We start from the raw sequence: 22,835 nt of genomic DNA, 5'->3' as shown, positions 1-22,835 counted from the left end.
CCAGGAACATATATTTCCAAAGTGATCTATATTGTTAGTCGGTCCATGCCAATCTTCTCTGTATCGTTCCAATTTTAGTATGTGTACCGCCGAAGCGAAACATGTGAAAATGAACTGTCAAGCAGGTTAAATCCAAGTAAATATATTTCTCAAGTGATCTACATTGTTGGTCAGTCCAATGTAAATTTCTTCACGATAAAATTTGATATTATATGATATTTTGTTACTTGCTCTGCACCACTCCTACAGTACTATCGCAGGCGAATTATAAGACTTACGGTCATCGTGACAGATCTTCTTCCTATCAAAAGTTATCGTCCTCTATTCATTAGGCTTACCATATTTTGGAAATCAAAAAAGAGGACACTTTTTCAGAAATTTGCCACTTGCAAAACCGGAGTGAAATTCTCAAATATCGGTTAATTTTTCCCACTTTGTGATCGGTTGAAAAAAAAAGGTCATCTTATCCGCTCAGATACCAAAATAACATTTTTTACTCCGCATCGTCAGGTGGATGACTAAAAAAAAAAAAAAGGTCATCTTATCCGCTCAGATGCCAAAATAACATTTTTTACTCCGCATCGTCAGGTGGATGACTAAAAAAAAAAAAAAAAAGGTCATCTTTTCGCCCAGAGCTAAAATCACCGTTTTTCACCCGTCGGAGCTTCATTTCAGTGCTATTATGTGGCATATCACTCGCATTTTTCTCTAAATCTGCTCTAAATCCTAAAAAAAGATGACAAAATCTCAAAAAAGCGGACAAAAGGGCGTCCTCCGGGGACACTTTCAAAAAAGTCAAAAAAGAGGACAAATCCTCTTAAAAGAGGACGTATGGTAAGCCTACTATTCATGTCATCCTCCTCCTTCATATTCTGTTACTATAATCTATTTGTATCCATATATCGTGGTAAAACACTAATGCCTTTTATAACTCTATGACAAGGGGGTCCTGGTGATATTGGAGGACTAGAAAATGACTGATGTGCTTTATAAGCTCACTGGGTTACCATTTGGTTTCCCAGAATCTCGCATATGTGAATTATCAGATATGTTTTTTAAGTCAGAAATACTATCCAGTGGCATAGCCCATTCTGAACTACAATCAGTACTATTTTTAATGCCCTCGATCAGTCAATGTCAAACAGCAGAGAAATATTCGAACACTGAGCTGCTGAGGAATGCAACTGATGTCACTGTGGATGAGGTTTTGGGAATGGCGACTTTGCAATCAGTAAAAACTTTGAATCAAGGCAGAGAGTATGCCCTGCATAACTGAAATAGATTTCGTGAAATCTAAATTTGTCCGACAAAAAATACTTCTAGATATGACTATCACTTGATGACTATTTTTTTCGTTCGCTGGCGATGTCTTCAAACTCCACCCTAAGACCTTGTCAAGATCAAAACAAATGAAAGAGACCTCTCTGCCACTTCGGGCATACCTGAAACACGATTTTTGGTCATGTCGGTGTGACGAAATTGGTCAACGTAAATACTATTATTTCAAAAAGGACCGAAATATAAATTGGAGTGACCTCGGCTTCTACTGGTTGGAATTGAATCGAATTTGGTGTGCAACCTTTTAGCACGCTCAAATAACCTCTTTTTGAGATTTGTCCTCTTTTTTGAAAATTTTGGTAAAATGTATGTGAAAATTCAACTGAGAAATTTGAATTAAGTACTGAAGTAACGCTCCGGCAGGTCTTTCAGGAGTTGAGCTAGAAAGGTGACCTTTTTTCACTCAACCAACTACAAACTTGGAATAAATTTGCCAATTTTTTTCAATTTTCACTCCTGTATTGCAAGTCTCAATTTTTTTCGAAAGGTGACCTCTTTTCAGATTCCCAAATATGGTAACCCTAATTGACACTCACTTCAGAGAAGGCAAAAAAGTGCTCAGTGAGTTCAAAGTTTCATGCAAAAACGGACCACAAAGCAGTTATTGCAGAAGTGGATAATATAATTATAACACCAAAATATAATTTAAATATCTGTGGTCGCACTCCTTTTGCGCTTATGACTCAACATCTCCTTGGCTCCTGGAGAAACCCGAATCACGATGTGAAAATGATGAACCAAGTGTCAACGTCTACATTTACGGTTAAATAGCTTGTATTCCACACAACGCTTGCACAGGATTGTCAGATTCCGACTAAAACAAAGCAGGCATAGCAATTCGCCAACGTATATCGTCGGTCCGGCCATTAATCGTAATTTCGCCAATTCGATTGTTTGCGAATAATAAAGGTATTGATGGAATAGAACCAGATGACCGTGATATAAATTGATTATTATAATGCGTATAAGCTTTATAATCAAGTATTCGAGTGAAAACCAACGGCATGGATTGTAAGGAAATATTTTGAAATAATTTGACTGGTCCGGCCCGCGAGTGCTCATAAAGTTTGACTCTTACCCGCGACGTCAGTTGAGTTTGACACCCCTGCTTTAGATGAACAAATTACCAGGAATCACGAACTCCGCAACTACGGTGGTTATCTCGGGTATGGACTATAACTTAATTCATGTTGAGGGGACTCGTACTGTGCGACAGAATTCAATGTTAAACGTGTGATGGTGGGAGAAGAACGTTCAATATATCCAATGCAACTAATACTGGATGATAAGTACTACCTTCTTTTGCTGACAAGCTTCTAACGTCTTCCTGAATTCATCCGCTTTCTCAACGTAAAACATGGCATGGATATTGCCAAAAACGGAAATTGCTGTCCTGCGCTCCAAAATTCGACTGTAATCCTGGTCAGGTATCAGGCCATTCACGGCAATATCCAAGCGATCCAACTAAAATGCGAAAAACAGTTATTCCCAGACTTTAAGATAGCCGCAGAAGAGATGATTAGGTTCGAAATCATATAAAATGATAGGTAAATATAAATGCGTTGAAAAATGCTTTGAGAATAGAATCAGGAATCATACTTGATACTTATTCCAGCAAGTCCTAATCAACGACCAATCGATGTTTTCTTCATCTTTTGTGCAATCGAGCAGGATCTTGCTTATCTGAACACAATATTGATTTCAATAGGTAATATGACGTAATTGCCTCGATGTTCTCCCATTTGAATAAATATTCATATAGGTAAAGTTCAATACTGATTCAATAGAATTCTTCGTTACTTCATAATACATATGCTACATCGGTTTCAGTCTCATTCCAGAGTTTGATATCCTTTACAAATATACTTATGTATATTCTATCCATTGTACAAACGTATGATATAGAAGGTGGTGGTCAAACTAGTAACCGTCGGTGCTCAAGTAGAAGTGAAAGTAGCGATATACAACTATGTAAAATATAATTATTGCAGGCCTAGTTTCGCGTAAAAATGAAAACTGCCAAATAGAAGTAGCATGAAATCTTATAACCACTTGAGTACGTAGGACAAGTAGAATAAATGTACCTGAAGTACTACGACAAGTGGAAGTACTTCGTTACTGACCACCTCTAGATAAATGTTGTAAGGAACGCTGGATAGCCTATGTAACGATGTCTCTTATGTTTACGCCAAGGTTGAAATTTACCCGAAGAGTAAAACATATTGGAACCTGCATAAAACTGGCACGGACAGAAGCATACGCTATTTTAAATATCATCCACCTGCTTTCGAAACCTAGACTTGGAGCAAGCATTGTTGCTTTTCACCTCAGACTACGCCAATGCCTGAGCGCATATTACGAGATGATCGGCTTCTACTTCTTAAAAATATGTGGTTAAAATAATGATTTCACTTATGAAATTGATGCAAAATTGTGCCTGAAAGGGGCACAGCACTCTAAAAATGATATGGTCTCAAATTGAAGGGAAAAACGAAAATAAAAATTTGGCCGCAGCCATTTTCTTCAGAACGCCGCGGTAATGGATCAGCAATTTATCGAAATTTTCACAGGACCTTCACGCTCCAGCAGTCATGCAGAGATCAAACTTTATTTAGTTGTCAGCCAATGTTATGAAGGATATATGTCGCAGACGTCAAGGTGGTTTAGATACCGCGTTCAACGGATGATGCTCAGTCAGGAGATTTATGTCAAAATCGTGCCTAGTGCATTCTATTTCCTTAGGACAGAAATATATCATGTCTAACAATTTTTATACATAAGAATATGACATGATTTTAGACTACTTTCACACAAAATTACTTACTTTTCACAGATTGGATTTTGAGAAATAGAAAGTAGTTTTGTGTTGCGTTTGAATCACTGTGATGTGTGAAACCGTCTTAAGAAATCACAAGTGACATCATGGTAACTGTTGAATCTAATTTCCAAGATTATACAAATTTGCAATAATAATCATTTTTAGTTAGTCGCAGAGACTCATCTCGTAATTTACAAAGTAAGCGCTAGCGATAAATCACTAAACACTTACGAACGATCGACTAAAACTACTTTTCGAAACTCAAGTACTTATCAAGGTACTTTTCAAACTTGTCACTTTCTACCTCCACTTGAAGTAGTTTCAACCCATCGTGGACACATCTATTATTTACATACAATTGCATATAAAATTAAAACATTTCTTCTACTTCTTCACGGTTAGCAAGGCTGACTACTTTCACGACATCTACGTACCATCGTGACTCGACTCGCAATACTAGAGATGCAAGTAGAGTAGAAATTGAGAATGGAAGTTTTTGTCTCAACTCCAAGTTCAAATTCGATAACGGCTGAAATTTGTCTAAAAGTATCATGCAAATTGAACAATATCAGGAAATATTTTACAATAATATAATAGGAAATGTATCTAATACCTTGTTTAATTTACACTCAGATAACTTCTGCAAATCATCCTGCTCGGCCAACAGTTGTATTTGTGCTTCAAATTTGATAAATTCAGCATCAAAAAGTATTCCAAGAAATGCAACGACTGCTACAGCATGAACCCGTTTGAACGATAGATTGGAATCCTGCAAAATAAAAATGGAAGTTACGTCACAATCTGCACCAATAAGAAACTCTCAGAGGCAAGGTCATGCATGAGAGAATAATGTTAATACTGAAGGCCAATGCTGGTGAAGCGATGGATATGATGCTTGTCTTTTGGAAAATGCGATGTGAAAGAGACACAATCCTTATATTTTTGAAAGATGTAACCTAACATTTCGAATGGACTTGATAATTAAAGTACAGTGCCGACAATTTTTTTTATAAATTCATCATGTACAAATTCTTTACTAATAAAATCAGCACAAGTTTTTAGCTTACTATTCTCAACAAAAGCAACTCGTCTTCATGACGCTTATCATTACGTCACCATCTACATCCTGGCTATCCTACACCGCAAGGTCATCGTTGTACGTGCTTAGTGTAGCTGACAGCTCCGTGCAGTAAAGTCAGTGTAATGAGCGAAACTTCATTCCAATCATTAGCATGGACTCAATATCAAACTTGAATCATCTTGCTATCCAACCTTCATGTGACCTTCAATCCAGTTACCACTTATCTTTATGAGATCTTCTTCGTTCTTCAATATAACATCCCATCCACCTACAGTCAACTTGACAACCTGAATATTATCCAGATTTAAAACTTGAGATTGTGCATTGTATCGATCATCCACCATCCATCGCGACGTCATATCTTACATACAGTGACGACCGCAGCATCACAGATCATCATGTGCTATACTTCTATGACACGGGTCACTGATTTTACCGGCGTTTTTGCCGGTGGTGGCATTTTGCTAGTTTAGTGGCTCGATATCTCCAACAATACTCGTTTATATGAGGTAAGAAGTATCATGGCGAAATCCGTGGAAAAAGTATAAGTATTGAGACGAAAATATTTTGGGCAATATAGTTGACCTTTAATCAAATCGTAAGCACCCGGAACCATATTCCTGCATTGACACGAATTCATGAGCTAATTTCGTCTTTTTGATCGTATCGCGAAAATGGACAGTTTCCTATTGTGAGCATGTAAATCAGAATTACTCCATGGACATCATAGTGACTCCTATATTACAAGGGAAATAAAACACCGCAATCAAAAACGTTGGTATAACCAGGGCTGGGCACAATGATTCGAATGCTCAAATCTGAACCGAATATCAATTTTGATGATTCAGGCCGAGTAGTAAAAGTCGATTTTCTCATGTACCGAAATTGTGCGTTCGTCGACACTGAAAGTTACTTTGTTGACAAAAATTGTATTTTTGACAGTATTATTCACTTTTGAAACCTTGAAATCATGATTTGTCGCATAGCAGCATATCAAACATATTATACAAAGCTACGAACGTTACTGGAATAACATATTTTCAAAGTTATGATCATCGCCCAAAATTGACAAAAACTGGAATGAAATTGGTATGTTCGAAACAATACGGAAGTATCTTCATTGTTATACATAACAACAAGGATTATATTATTAAAGGTGACATAAAAGGTACGTATTTGAACTTTTACATATTACATTCCGTTATGACGTCATAACAAGTGATAATCGAATAGTCGACTCGACTCAAAGCTTCATATATGATTTGGAATCGAATCACTCAGATACTCGATTTTTCCCAGCCCTAGTTATAATCAGTGAACAATTTCGCTATGCAATGTCGAAATCATTGTGTTGGCTTGAAAACCAGATGCGCACTTTGTTGATTAGGAGAAGTATTATTCTGTTGCGCACTAATTCATGTCGACATGCACACTCCTGAATTTTGACGATGCTGACAATGTTACTTTTTATTTACACAATGCATTTTGTTGGGGCATGCGCCGTTTTCTTACGTATGTGACATATTATGACAAAATATTTATGAGCAATTCGATCATCGCAATTCGATCATTTGATTCATTGTCAATGTAGTAGCAAGCGGATTTCTGTTGAGGAGGTCGTGAAATTAGCTCAGCGCTTTATTGCTGCCACTACGCTACATAATCCACTATCTCACCAAATTCCCGATATTAATGACACCGTGGTGATATTAAAACATCATATCAGTGGGTAAATACTCTACGGCTTCGGGATGAAAGCAGAGTAGGACTGTTAAAAAAATTCTTCAGAATTCACTGGCTATGTGATAAAATTGTTAGGTTGGTTGAAACAACGCTGTAAACCAAATTTGGCTTCAAGTCCAACCAGTAGAAGCGAGATTCTTGCTGCAAAAAGGTTTTGAATTTATAATTAAAAAAAAAATCAAAATTTTTCTTTCAGCCCCATAAAATTGTTAGGCAATCAGTAGTGATGATGCATACTAAGTTTGGCTCAATTCCAACCGCCACGAGGTTATTGCCGTAGTAAAAATTCCAATTCCGTTATTTTATAGGAAATAATTCTAGTTTTCAATACAACATCCATTGTAGTACAATATTTAAACTCAAATACTTTACGGCACACTAAAGGGATTTAAATGGATTTAGAAGCAAAACCAAATCTGTTTAACTCCCTTCAGTGTGCCGTTAACTCTTGAAAGAGGTACCAAAATATCTTCGACTTTGATAAATACTTTACTACAATGGATTTTGTATTGAAAGCTATATTCAAGTTCCGTACCACAAATTAGTTATTTGAATAAATAATTGAAGAGTTAGCTACTGTAAAATTATTTTATTCGAGTCTAAATTTTTTCTACCGCAATAACTTCGCTTCTAGTTGTTGGAATTGAGCCACATTTGGTGCACATCGTCTCTACTGACAGCCCAACAATTTTACGTTGTCGAGAGAAAAAATTTGAAATTTGAATTTTAATGATAAATCGAAAATATTCTACTGCAAGAAAATCGCCTCTACTGGTTGCAATTGACCCAAAGTTGGCATGCAGCGTTTTCGCCAACCTAACAATTTTATAACATAGCCGAAGAAATCTGAAGGTTTTTTGAACAGCCCTGATGCAGATAATGTATGTATATTGCTTTCTATCACAACTATGGCGTCACCAATCACGTACCATTGTCACGTCACAAGTCTCCGCATACCCACATAAAATTATAGTGGCTTGTTAGTACACAACTAAATCATAGAATCGATCTCACTTCCCAATCCAATTTTCCAGATAGCGATTCAATCCCACGATGTCGGAGAAATGAACGTAGTGCTGTTGCTGAGAAGTTATTGTCACGCAATTCCACTTTCTTCACCTGGAATGATGAATGAAATATGAATACAATGTCTGCCAATATCATGTCAAACTAACAGAGCTTTGCACAGACTTATTCAGGGCATATTTTGGAAGCTGAGTATGTTCAACATCATTGCGATCCCCATAATAACGGCAAACGACCCTGGGTTTAGAGCCACGGTCTTTTACTAATCCATTCAAACGGCTTCAATCAATTCTAGGAATGCACCGTACTCTATAATTGAGATTACGATTTGATTTCAGTGAATGATGGCTAATTTTATCCACTTTCAATTTCATTTTTGCGAGCGAGGCGGCCACAGTAGGATCAACTGTAATTTGTAATTGAGCTGCATGTAATTACTTTTATTTTTTCATGTTATTTTAATTGCCATTGAAGCTTTTCTATTCTGTGTAATTGTAATTGTAATTTGATAAAAATGTTACTAAATACAATTTCAATTGTATTGTTATTGAAACCTGACAATTACAACATAAAATAAGTAGCCCATTAACATGGGTGTTCTATGCGTACCTCGTTAACTAATTCAGCCATACTAAACTGTTTCCTATAGGCCAACTTCAGCTCTAACAGAAAACTTGGTGAATTACAATATAGGCTATCGAACAAGATCTTACCATTTCATAAATGGACGAAAAGCAAATAAACTCTTCTGTAACCTGTGCTGAACCATTTCCTACAGCACGGTCAGCATTTTTTTTAAAATCTCTTTCCAGTACTGGGGCTTGCTGCAGCAATTGCAAAAAGAAATTCAAGTTTTCAACCAATACTTCATCACGCTAGATGACACATTTGTAGAGATGTTATCCCAGTCTTACCTCCATCTCAGCTTAATTTACTGGGGGCAGAACCTTTCCGCATCCTAATGTTCATCAAATGCAGTCAAACAGTTATGAGCAAGTGAAAATGTAACTGCGAACCAAATTTTTGTAATTGGTAGTTATCAGGAGCTTCTTTACTTTTGCATTTATTTTAATTTTACACAAGTTATCGGTATCAACCTTATTGCCTTACCAATTACATTTTATTCACCTCACACAGCTCTGACTATTCGTTTGAGTACATTTCATCGACTATTTTGTATCCTATTCGCCATTAGTCGTTGCCAGTCGCTCGAATTACTGATTGTTAGTAGTTGTTTAAATAAATAAAAAAAAAATTTGTATTTTTCAGAGCTCATGATTAGGAATAGTTTGAATACGTTCAAGTTTTTTTTTTTAATTAAAGGGTATTCTGCGTAGTACGAATCATGAATAAAACATGAATAGCTTGAGATTGTTGCTAAATAAGTCGCTACAGATGCCAAAGAGCACCTCTCTAGCGAATCAATCAGAATTTTGCCAGTAATTGTAATTATAATTGTACTTACATGTATAGCAGTAATTGTAATTGTAGTCAGGGTTCTAAAGACTCGAGTCAGGATTTTCTGATGACTCGACTTGACTCGAGTCATTTTCGCAAAATTCCGAAATGACTCGACTCAAATCAAGTCAAACAGTGTATTGATTCGACTAGGACTCGATTCATTATGCATGACTCGAACCAAGTCATATGACTTGAGACTCAGACGGGCAAGATCGACATTTCATTGAAATTTCAAAGAATAGAAAAGTGACCACACTATTGGGATTTCGTGTATGGGTAATGGTACTTAAAAATGCAACTAGAAACTGCTACAAGTGAGGAAAATAAATGTATTAACATGCCAACCATTCGATATATAAAAAAAAGGGTTATAATAAATAATAAGTGGGTTACCAAGACTTTAACTGGAAGCTGAGCCGTCAACACAATGACTTGGACTCGAGAGTCATAATACCATGACTCGGACTCCACCCTCTGATCGCTGACTTGGACTTGGTCGTGAGTTGAAAATGACTCGACTTGACTCGAGTCAAAACTATGAAAATGAGATTAACTTGTTACTCGGAGCATTTGTGACTAGGTTACAACCTTGATCGTAGTTGTAATTTGATATTTTTAGCATAGAGTAATTGTAATCATATTGAAATTAAAACATGCAATAGAGTAATTGTAATTGAAACTGAATTGAATTAATGTAATTGATCCAACTCTGGAGGTGGCCCTATATTTAAATTGATACAAAGTGTACCAAATTGCGCGTGGCGCCAAGAAAAAAATTCAGTATCATAAATCTGCTATTATTGGTTATGTTTATTCGGAAAAGATTTTGACTTTCAAGCCTTCAAAATTATGGACTTTGAGGCATATATTAAAATTTCCCTCCAGACACAACGTGAACAGTGAAATTCCGAACATGTTCCGCGCAGACAATCATCCCTTCGCATATTTTTCAACAAGAGCATTGTTATTGTGATGCAACGATGCGTTCGGAGAATACCCACACAGCACTGTGATGATCTAAATCAGTGGTGAAGAAGAAAACGAACGTTGAGGCCATATTATAACCACTCCAGTGGCACAATGTACACACTGAGTTCACAGGTTTGTGTAAAAATGTTTCGCAAAGTAGTACTTCATAGAAGCGAAAACGCAATGCAAAACTGTTATATTCAGGTCACACGGACACTAAAACAGTGACGAAGCATGGTGTTAATATCTGTTTGAGGCCAAATTATACCCACTCCAGTGACAAAATGTGCACACTGAGTTCACAGGTTTGTGTTAAAATGTATCGCAAAGTAGTTCTTCATAGAAGCGAAAACGCAATGCAAAACTGTTATATTCAGGTCACACGGAAAATAAAACAGTGACGAAGTATGGTGTTAATATCTGTTTTCGCAGCGCTCTGTCAGTTTTGGGTCAAACAGGTCCTGACACCCACAGAAACCTGAAACAGGATAACAGAAAACAATAAGAGAGCGTAGAAGCATACCTCCTTATACCGTCGTTAGGGCCACTGCTTTAACGGTTTATCTATCTATTCAACTCGCAAATTGTATTTTTGCCAAATTGATTATTTGCGAATAAAAGTGTTACTAGACCAGAACCCACATGATCCGTCAAATAATGTAACATATCAATATGTACACTGGCTTCATGATTAAGTAGTACAGTGACAAAAAGGGCATTGGAATTTAAATTAACATTTTGGAAGAATTTGACTCGTCCGGTCCACGAGCGATTTCAAGGTTTGAATCCGGCCAGTTACCCAAGTTGAGTTTGGCCCCCCTGATCTAAATCCTACCCTCATATCGAGATGATTTTATTCATACGCCAGCATTAAATAGGTGATATGTCAGTATTCGATGCACGATGCGATTTTAGTGGACGGATAGGCTACTGCTTTTTTCACTATTAGTATACTGCTGGAAGTCACGCTAGTTATAATGTAGTGACCATGTTAGGTTCCGCCTACGCATGTGATCATGGGTTATCGCATTTCAAAGGATCATCACGGCGAACCTACGTTCTCGTAACTCAAGTTTCGCATGCTCAAGTAAGGCAGTCAGCATGATTAGTTCGGGTTTTTACAGAAGAAATGTGACACACACAACGAATCCCATGTTTGGTGAATTCGAATTATAGTACTAGCATGACGTCAGGAATTTTCAATTGTAACGCAACAGCTGATTGACATGTATGGCTCTTTGGGAGGTGGAATGAAAAAAATAAGGCCAATATGGCTCTTCAGACAATAAAGGTTCCCGACCATTGCCCTAGGTATAACGTTTTGAACGATATGTTCGGTTTTTTCACGAAGTTCTTTGGCTGAAAGGGGGAATTTATAACCGAAGATATTGAACAATATATTCGTTTTTTTACACCAAGTTCTTTTGGTAAGAAGGGGGAATTTAATATTTATAACCGAACATATTGAACAATATAATCGTTTTTTTTACAGAAAGTTCTTTTGGTAAGAAGGGGGAATTTATAACCGAATATATTGTTAACGCCATTTTAAGATTTGATCAATGAGGAGTCTTGCCAACAATGCTTAATTCCATGAAGTGAAATTCCCGATAAGAATATCACATCGGGGTCATCATATAACGCAGAGCGAATGTTTGTAGATGTTATAGCTGTATAATCTGACTCCAGAAGATTACGTTTACAATTCGCTGCGTGTTCCCTTGCGTTCGACGGAAAGGCGTAACCACGCCGTACGGCCTTGTTGGCTGACGCACCACGAAGCCTGTCTATTGCACACGTATTCGATGGATCACACTGACGAATATATTTTGTTTCTGTCTCCACGACATGTAACTTCACTTAATCACGACGACCGGCCCACCGAGCAACGGACCATGGAAACGATTATTATGAAGATTCGCTTTGCACAACGGCGAGAAACGCCATTCAGAGAAAACGACGAGACTTTATTGCCAGGAAGATATGCAGCGGGGTTTTGCTTTGGACGATCAATAACCCAGAGATAAGAAAAAAATGAAAACAACATCTGCAGTGTCAGAAGTCGGTTTGAAATCGCAGAAGTTGTGCAGATTTGCGGACAGTGGTGATCCAATCATGCATCACACGGATTAGAAAAATAAAAGGTAAATCGATTTTATTCTCTTGCACTACGACGTTAGTCGGTTACTGTTTTTGGGATATTGGCAAAGTATAGTTTAGTAAAGTAACTTGCAATCATTGGTTTCTAAACCCAGGCAGGGGTCGTATTTCCTGCGGGTCAAATCCTCCGCTGCTAATTGATGTAGGACATATGCCATATGGTGCTTATATAGCATAATGTTCTGATGAGAGATGTGTGCGGGTTAACCCGCAGCAGGAAGGCTACCCTATTTATTCGATGCCATGATGCATCTAATAGCGGAATAGCTTATTATGTATGTGTGATGAATGATGATATATTGCAAGCGTTATGAAGAGATATTAGGCCTCTGCCATACGACGATACCCTTATGTTGACTATATCATTGAGAAAAATATGCACTGCGGTATATAGTGCATGACATTTGCAAACATTGCTTTGCATGCAATACAATAAATAGGGCGCACTCTCGTTCTGTTGGTATATATATATACCAATGTTAAATGCTACGTGATATGAATTAGGAAGTTTCATGTCAATTTAGAATAAAATGATTGCAGGTGAAATTTTGGCCTTTCTATACCCATAACAGTATCTTGCTAATTAGTTTGCGTACGAGTGATATTATCGGTTTTCTGAATGCCCAATGTAATGTATCCTTTAATGTTGCCGTGATATCGTGTATGTATTGCTTTGAGATATTAAGGGATGTTAATGTTTTTTGAGCGCCTAATGTTGTTAATTTGTATTTCAGTAGTCTGCATAAACAGACTGATGTTACTTTCGCCATTTGTTGAGATGACGACGTGTTCGATGATTTTGTTCGGCAGTTTCCGCCCGTTCATGCGGACAAATGGTGCTAAATTCCGCGGTAAATCCGTGTAACGAACGTGTAATTTCGTCCGGTAGTGATGACAGCGACCTGTTGATGTAGATCGCGATAATCCTGGGCATGAATTGATTTTGCACGATAACGCTAAGACCCAATCATGTAATGAAGGCAGAACTCTCAACGAGTCACGTCGAATATATACGTCCAGAAGGAGACGAATTGTTAGACCGAGACATTTGAATGATTATGTGTTGCTATAAATCGTGTATAATAAAGATATGCGTGATGAAAATTGTGCCTTGTGCATTAATACGTTGTGTAAATACAGGATTGCTGCATCATCGATCGTTGAATCGCGTAGAGTAAAGATATGCGTAGTGAAAAGTGTGATTTGTATATTGATATGTTATGTAAATGCAGGATTGCTGCATCATGTTGTGACTCCCGTCGTAGAATGTAAGGTGGGGTCACCGAACCTCCTTGCTGAAGTATGCGTTGGAGTAATAAATGCTGATATCAAAATGTTAGGCTCTTGTAGGCCCACTTATGCTTCACGGAACTGTGCGTCATATATGATATGGTCACAGCAGAATTGTCGTTGAGTTGCCATAAGCCCTCTGTTGTTGCGTAAGAACAACACGGATTTGGTGGGAAGAATGATTGCTGTTCCCGCTGGATGGGTAAACAGTAATGATGAGAAAGTAGAAGAAGTAAGTGAATGACAGTGAATAGCATGTTCTGTGTGTTTTGAAGCATGATTGCTGGATGAATTATGGTGTTGACCTTGCATGGCATTCGTCAGTACACATAGATTTTTCTGTCTATGAATTGCATTGTAGTTGCTTTAGTTGTTGATCTTTATTATTCATTTTCATTACTTTGTGGTATTGCATGCGATGTGACATTTAATGTCACGGTGGTACCGCTTTTGCGCTAGTTAAATTATGTCTTGGTTGCGTTTGGACGCTACCTATTGTTGATATGAGTTTCAGTTGCCAGTAGGACGGAACAATGATATTGCGAGTCGTTACGAGATGGTAATGTAAAATAGGGTTTCCGAATACCACGCTTGGGTGGTATTTCGTTTCATTAGTTTAATTTTGCCCCTGCATATAAAATCGTTTCCTGTCTCCAATCCCTAGGATTAGCTTCAGTCCCTGTGATTAGGTATGAGATATTGACCAACATATTCGTTTTTTTTACGTCAAGTTCTTTTGATAGGAAGGGGGGACTTTTAATGGAATATATTGGTATAGCGCCATTTTAATAATATTCAATAAGGAGTTGGTAAACCTTACTGAGACCCGTTAAGACTTTTGTGATTCGTATATTTTGTCGTGTGAATGTAGACAACAGAATATGAAATCGTACGATGTTTTGTGCATGTACTCTCTCGTGGCTATGAGAGATATGCGCAGTGGTGGCCCTAGGATTGGGGGGCCCTGGGCGAAACTTCCAGGGGGCCCGTATATCCATAAACGCAGCTTATGGGGGGCTCTGCCCCCCAGACCCCCCTCCACTATCAATACAACTATTATATATTGCATGTCTACAGTTTCTGTGATACTATACGGAATGTTAATCCTGTATGTAACTATTTACTATAAAAGGCAGCTGTGTCATTCAAGTTCAACATGACATTTTCATGCGTGAAAGTAATCACGAATACAGTGGCAATAGTAACTGAAAAAGAAAAAGATCATACTTTTTCAAGGAAACGATGGCAGGATTTCAATGACTCGAATCGTGATATTTTGGTGACTCGACTTATTGGCTCAGATCAAAATATATAAGCAGAATTAATATTTGACTCGGTTACAACCCTGAATGAGGACCAAGAGCTATTCGATCACTAAGGTGACTAAACAATGAAGTTTATAGAACACATCCATAGAATTGAAACTTCCAATGAATGAAGAAACTACTATGACCGGACGATTGAATTGATGCATTTAGTTCTTCAAATTAGTAGCAAATATGAAGAATGATGATAGTAAATATGACACCAAAAGTAAACAAGAACAACTAAATGGAAACTATAATACAAAATGATCTGGGCTTGGTGTGAACTTACCGAAGCAGTCAAGACATCATGATTCATGAATACTCAAAACAACAACAACAACAATGACTTCCCTTCTTTGACAAGATGACTCAACCAAGAGGAGTTTATGGTCATCAAGAATTATTACCGGATCACTCAACAAGGACTATATTAATACAGTGAAAGAAAAGTGATTTATTCCTAACAGCTAACACAGCAAAAGTACCTACAGAAAAGATGAAATACCGGTATATTACAAATCACCACTTGTCCCAGAAATTACGCAACCAAGACAGCTGCATGTTTATGGTAAATTTTACGATGAATCCTTGCAATGGTGCCGGTCATAAAACATCTTACCCAGACAACCTCGTCTAAACGCCTAAAGATAAAATAGAAGAAGCTCTTGAACTTGACAATAAAATGAGGTAAGGGGTCAAAACTAGGCTCATAATAATTTTCAAAATCAAGTCATACACAGCGTCCAATTCAAATATTGTTGGCGCAACATTGTCCACACGAAAATTTCAAACACTAGTTTTAAGAGGAACTAAACATTATCCAAATCGCCTATTCTGCCTACAACATACAATGCTGTCACAACTTAAAAATTATATTGTCAATAAAAACTCATTTTTCAGCATTCTTATAATAGCTTCCATATGATGACCAGTCATGAAAATTTTCAAGTTGACAGAAATGAGAAGGATACTGCAATGATTTTTATTAGAAATGACTTTAAACTTGAGTGCAGTACACAAAAAAGCTAAATTATAACTTATACAAGATAGCTCATGTACAGACCTACCAAAAATTCTATCAATTTTACGATTGAATGAGCCGGAAAAGCTTGTTTTTTTATCATGCGCTGGCTTGAAAAGCAGGATATTGAATTTAAAAATTTGAAATTGTGATGTAGGCTACTCGGATATATCTCAAAATCACTTAATCCAAATTATTTCTGTCAAATCTAAAAACTGAAATAAACCAGTTAGCCTATTACTAAAAATGAATGAGATGCACCAGTCACTGAAAATATATACTTCCTGTATACACTGTAGTAGTTTCTTGTGAATGTTATTGTAATTTTATAGCACTGAGAAAAAGGTGTTGAATATTATTCAAAAATATACTGGAAGTGATAATCATTCAGGAAAAAATTTTATGTTAGCGGATGCGATCGCGTCTCTCACACAATCCACCAATTTGATGATCGACAACGGTTTACGGTACCATATTTTATATGGGTACATATCTTTTCACGGTTATTCGCAAAACGATAACTATAAATTTCATAAATGTAGCAGCCCCCCCCCCCCCCTCATCAAATATAAGAAAGCTCTTATAACACGTGCAGAAATTTAATTAGCGACAACTGATTATAGTACCATATTCTACATGGGTAGGCCTGCACGTATTTTCAGTTATTCGCATAATGATAACCAAAAATTTCGTAAATGTAGCCCCCCCCCCCTCATAAATCGAAGTAATCTCGTACAACGCGTGCAGGATTTAATGATCAATAACTGTTGACGGTACCATATTCTACATGTGAGCATATATTTTCACGGTAATTCGCAAAATGATAACCAAAAATTGCGTAAATGTAGAAGGGGCCCCTCATAAATCGAAGTGAGCTCGCACGCTGAACGCGTGCAGTATTTTAGTGATCGACAACTGTTAACAGTACCGTGTTCCACATGAGTTGGCCTGCGCGTATTTTCAGTTATTTTCAATATGATAACCAAAAATCGCGTAAATGTAGAAGCCCCCCTTATAAAATCATCAAAGTAAGCTCTTTTACCGCGCACAGAAATTTGATGATCGAAAACTGTTTACAGTACTACATGGGTAGGCCTACATGTGTTTTCACGGTTATTCGTAAAATGATAACTATAAATTGCGTAAATGAGGGGCCCCCCATAAAATAAAAGTAAGCTCTTTTAACCGGTGCAGAAATTTAATGATCGACCACTGTTTACGGTTGGCCTACCATATTCTACATGGGTAGGCCTGCATGTATTTTCACGGTTATTCACAAAATGATAACCAAAGCCTTCCCTCATAAAATCAAAGTAAGCTCTTTTAACGCGCGCATAAATTTGATGATCGACAACTGTTACGAGACCATATTCTACATAGGTGCATGGATTTCATGGTTACTCGAAAAATGATAACTAAAAAATGAGAATTATGATTCACGCCTTTTTACGGTACTGTACCGTATTCTTCATGGATACAAGGATTTCCACGGTTATATAGAAAATGGTAATAGTTGGAAAAAAAGCGCATAAACCGGAGAAATAGTTGGTAAAAAGCGCGTAAACCGGAGAAATAGTTGGAAAAAAGCGCGTAAACCGAGGAGGGGGGCCCTCTTCAAACAGGGGGGCCCTGGGCGACCGCCCACATCGCCCACCCCAAAAGCCACCACTGGATATGCGTATGTAATACCACGTAGAGATATTCATTCATTCATTATTCGCTGATTCGGACGTCCGTTGTCGTACGTGATCCAATAAAGTTACAACTCGTGGAGACAGAAGCAGAATATATTCGTCAGTGTGATCCATCGAATACGTGTGCAATAGAAAGGCTTCGTGGTACGTCAGCCAACACGGCCGTACGGCTTGGCTACGCCGGTCCGTCGAACGCAAGGGAACACGCCGCGAATTGTAAACGCAACCTTCTGGAGTCAGATTATACAACAATAACATCTACAAGCAGAGATTGAAATGTCGTGTGGCGAACGGCGACAAAATTTATTCAGATCAGTTATTAATGTACTTATGGTGACTAAGTTATCTTGAATCAAGTGAATCGTTGGTTGTGAAAGAAAATTTTCAATCCCTCCATTGCATAAATTAGTATTTTTTCTGAATTTCCATTTGGAATCGGATTAGGATTGGACATGGACTAGAATATGAAAAAGTTATGTATTAGGATTTGGATTTGAATTTGAAGGTTCGGATTTGGATCAGATTAGGACATAGAAATTTCAAATCCGCTCATCTCTGTTTCCTACGCGTCGATATAGTTGATCGATGTCGAAGGAGAGGAGTGGCACTGAGCAGAAATTGACGGATCTGACCCGTTGCGTGACGCTAGGTTTGGTAGACATGCACAGTTGCAAACAGGTTTGATATGATCTTTACGACCACATTTCTGACATACTGCATGCCGATATTGACAGTCTTTTCTCTGGCGATCGATGAAACAGCGGATGCAGGATTTCAGTCTTTCCGGGAAGCTGCCCTGGATTGATTTGGAAGGTTATTTACCCTTCTGATAACTTCCCGTCATTTTATTGACGATGGGAGTATCTTTACCGTTACTCTCGCCCTGGATAACTCTATCAGTTTCCAGCGTTTTCACGTATGTTGCGGCTACTTTGAGAACGTCGTCAAGGGATGGATTGGTTTGTGTTAGACAATGCCGTCTCACATCCGCGTGCGGCGTTTCTTTAATGACGAGATCGCGCATTAGTTCATCAACGTAGCTCTGATCACAGCCTTCTCTCGAGCATGTGAAGTTGTAATCCTTGGTGATTCCGCGTAGAGTAGCGATCCAATCTCCATACGATTATCCCGGTTGCAATTTGTGATTGTAAAATTCGTATCTGGCTGCTTGCACATGAATTGAGTCCTTGAAGTGTGTAGACAACTTCTCAGTCAACGCGTCGAAAAATTGCGCACTGACATCAGCAGCAGCAAACAAATTACGTAGGAGCGAATACGTTTCAGGTCCAACCCATTAGAGTAGACCCGCTCTTTTTTTCTCCATGTTGGAAATGCCATAAATTGCAAGGTGATGGTTGAATCGTTGCAGATATTGGTTCCATTTCTCCTTTGATTTTACAAACGAATCAAACTTGGGAGCGGTAGCTTCTGATGTTGACGCACCGGGATTCAACCTCTGCACTAATTGCGATATGGCTTCCTCATGCTGCAGCTTTTGCTGTGCCATATCTTCTATGTGCTGTGCGCGTTGTTGGTCCAAATCTTCTCTGTGCCGAGCATTTTGCTGCTCCAGCTCTTTACGCTGTTCGCGTTGTTCCGCCATCATTTCCTGCTGCTTCTCTAGAAGCTTCAATATACTTGCTTCCATGATATATACTCGTCGCAGAAATAACTATGAATCCGACTTCTGACACCAATTGTTATGTTCTTGATCTTGTTTGAACAATAACTCAATACGACGAGGTTGCAATAAGAAATCAGGATATTATCAGCAGTATGACTTAAGACAGGCGACACGATCCAGAGTGCAGTTAAACGAAAAACCAGAGGTGGTCAAAGTAGTCAAGAAAACTACTCAAGTAGAAGTAGAAGTAGCGACGAAAAAATCTACTCAAGTACGAGTAGAAGTACTTTTTCAATAAGCCCCCTAAAACTACTTGAAGTAGAAGTAAAATTGACTGACTTTAAATCTACTTTTAAGTAAGTAAGTACTTTTGAAAACAGTCATAATTCGTACGCATGGACTGTCAAAAGCTGCGAATTCAGCTATGCTGTAGGTGCAGAGAGCTTGATTCGTATTGATGCATACTAGGAGGTATCAATTTTCGACAGCATAAGCATTGTTTCGCGCCATGGGATGAAAATTATAGTATTGATATGAGAATGCAATACTAACCCTTTGTTTACTAGAAGACCCCGTTAGATATGGCACCCCACCCCATATTATAAGGCCCCAAGTTCAGGCGAAGAGCAATACGTAGAAGTTGTATCGGATACGGTTTCATCACTTTTCGCGATTAGGAAATAACAAATATTGTGCATCGTAAAAGTTATATTTAGTGTACCTTTTATTTCGGAAAATAGAGGCATTGCTACACTTGCTTTTAAGGTTCAACATGTTTGTTCTGCAGACAAAAGAACTGAAAATAATTAGAACTCAAAGTATGATGCTCGCAATTGAAAGTGAAACACAAATACCACTTTTAAACAGCAGAAAATATATTTCATGTAATTTGTCCATAAAGCTTCAAAGGTGATCTTCTGAAACAGGTGTAGCGTTAAACAGCTGGATATTCGAGATTAGCAAGACACGTAATGTGCTGCTAGATTACGATGTGATTGGTAACTGCTAGATTGCGAATCGGTAGTTTCAAACGTCATGATGGGCCATATTTACTGTGATGAAATATTTAATATGGGCGACAATGAGGTGTGAGAGGAACCAAGCAATCCGGTACCTGAATTATATTCACTGATACTTTCATGAAAACATATTTGTCATTCCACCACTACTATGCGCGAAGCACAACAAAATTATAGGATTTACTTGACTTTTATGAAAATTGAATGTTGATACTCCGTGAAAACAGCCCCGAAATTCCTCAGGCTATCTTTCACATTAGGGGTAATAAACTACTTCTACTTGACAAACTGAAAATAGCGAAAAGTAAGTAAGTAGATCACAAAATTTTACGAAGTAGAAGTAAAAGTAGAGAAAATCAGATCTACTTGAGTAAGTACCAGAAGTAGAGGAAAACTACTTGAGTACTTCCAAAAAGTAGAAGTACTTCGTTACTGACCACATCTGCGAAAAACCCAGCAGACAACAGAACACAGGGTATAAATACAAAGCACGACACACGAGGAAATAATGATTGGCGGTAATTACTAATCCTAGACAAATTAAGAGACAAACGATACCAACGTAAAATGCACGAACATAACAGAAAGTCTCTCATTACTTTTGGTATAGTACAGTGGTCGGGAACCTATGGCTCGCGAGCCATATATGGCTCTTTTGGGTATAAGATATGGCTCTTTGTTGAATTTTTAATTTTTGTACTTTTAATTTACCAATATTGCAGTGACTTGTTAGTAGATTTTCATCACAGCCAATAATTCTTCTCGTGGCAGTATAAACATGTCTTTGAGAGGCCAAGACAGTAACGTATTCATGGTTAGGGGTTCCGACCTACTTTTCAAAATCCTCAAATTTAAGTTGCTGTCGCGCCGGCGACGAATATGACTCGCGAATTCGATGTAACCGCCTCGCAATCTTGGATTGCACAACACGTTGATTGCAGAAAGAGAATAACAGACATGGTGACGCCGGTATGACTATAGATAACTAACCTACTGTATGACAATGCAGCCGTGGAAGTGACATGCACAATTACAAATTCACATTACAAACAACGCCATAGCTATCCACGATTCTTATTCGTAAGAATAGCTTTGTAGTACTGCCGTTAAAATGTAGCGTGTAGCGCAACGATTTGTTATACCACCGATACTTTGAGATTTGAGAAGTCCATGAATTTCTAGATTTTCGGAATTAGTACGAATTTTAGTTTACATTCGACTAATATCAGTTATATTCAAGTCGACGCTAAATACTATGAATTGCACTTTCACAGATGACGCTTGGCCCATCTGTATCTCACCTGTGCCTTACCTCTCATTTCGCGCTTTACTTTCGAACAATAAATACGCAAATTACGTGAACTTAATGAGTAAAACTGTTCAATATTAAGTCATTCATGAACATCGATAGAAAATAACAATAATAGAAACATTGAAAGTTACACAAATTTCGTTTATTCATGTCGACAAAGGGTGAGGCACTGTCTCACTTCAATTGCCTCCCATGACCCCACGTCATTGACGTATCACACCTTACCACCGTACGGTGGATATGTACTGCTGTGGTGACCATGTTGGCTCCACCTACGCATGTGATCAACTGATCATGGATCCTCGCATCTAAAAAGAGCACCAATATCCGGGGTGGTCAACTTGCGACCGTACAACTATAATTGTGCGTCAATTGGCGCGAGTTGGCGGCCGTCAAAATGCAATTTGAATTTGGGAAGTTTAAGTCAACTTGAAAATTTTCTTCGCGCGATGAGCGATTTTGAGTGTCTTGACGTTTCCCTTTTAAAATATAGTGGTGTTCTTGTAATCGGAACCCCGCACTGTACAAATGCAAACCACAAAGGAAACTGATACGCCTTGTCAAGAAGAGCCAATTTGGATTCACGTGGGTCTCACGAATGAAGGTTTTTCTGGTACGTTTGGGTGATTCCAATATATATTTTGTCTTTTTCCGACAATTCTGATGGGAAGTCAAAATACAACGATATGCAACACAGTGGTTAATAACAACCTGAAGATGCATCATCATTAATTATGTGCCCAAAATTTTCGAAGGCACCCCCTCCACCGGAAAATCAGATCAGAGGGGGCTGAGAAAGGATAAATATTTGATAGAAATATGTGCGTGCAACTACCAATATTATCGACGAAGTCCATTCATAATGATGAAAAAATGTTCTCGTCCTGCGCGACTAGACGTCTATTTCCGGTAACATTTCATGTCCATAATATTTGCGATTTCGATGCGTATAATATGCCTGCTGGGGCGTTC

The 22,835-nt window shown here is 38.0% G+C and overlaps 1 protein-coding gene across 1 annotated transcript; it reads right to left on the bottom strand.

The window, feature by feature from the left end:
- Positions 1-4,722: 4,722 nt before the first annotated feature.
- On the bottom strand, positions 4,723-6,009 carry LOC145437365 (uncharacterized). Its single transcript, XM_080314586.1, has 2 exons — positions 5,429-6,009; positions 4,723-4,925 (listed from the first exon to the last, which is right to left on the bottom strand). Exons 1-2 carry the CDS (start codon positions 5,594-5,596, stop codon positions 4,737-4,739), a joined length of 357 nt encoding a protein of 118 aa, XP_080170712.1. The 5' UTR covers positions 5,597-6,009; the 3' UTR covers positions 4,723-4,736.
- Between the last annotated feature and the right edge of the window lie 16,826 nt (positions 6,010-22,835).

Source organism: Botryllus schlosseri, chromosome 1 (genome assembly GCF_051294905.1).
Source record: "Botryllus schlosseri isolate E-star chromosome 1, Bs_hap1, whole genome shotgun sequence".
Taxonomy (NCBI): domain Eukaryota; kingdom Metazoa; phylum Chordata; class Ascidiacea; order Stolidobranchia; family Styelidae; genus Botryllus; species Botryllus schlosseri.
The sequence above is the reverse complement of the archived record's forward strand: the minus strand, read 5'-3'. Positions and strand labels throughout refer to the sequence as shown.

Coding starts and splice junctions, on each gene's coding strand:
- LOC145437365 (XM_080314586.1), bottom strand. CDS start 5,596: ATGACGTCGCGATGGATGGTGGATGATCGATACAATGCACAATCTCAA. Junction 4,926..5,428: donor GGATTGAAGGTCACATGAAG/GTTGGATAGCAA, acceptor TTTATTTTGCAG/GATTCCAATCTATCGTTCAA.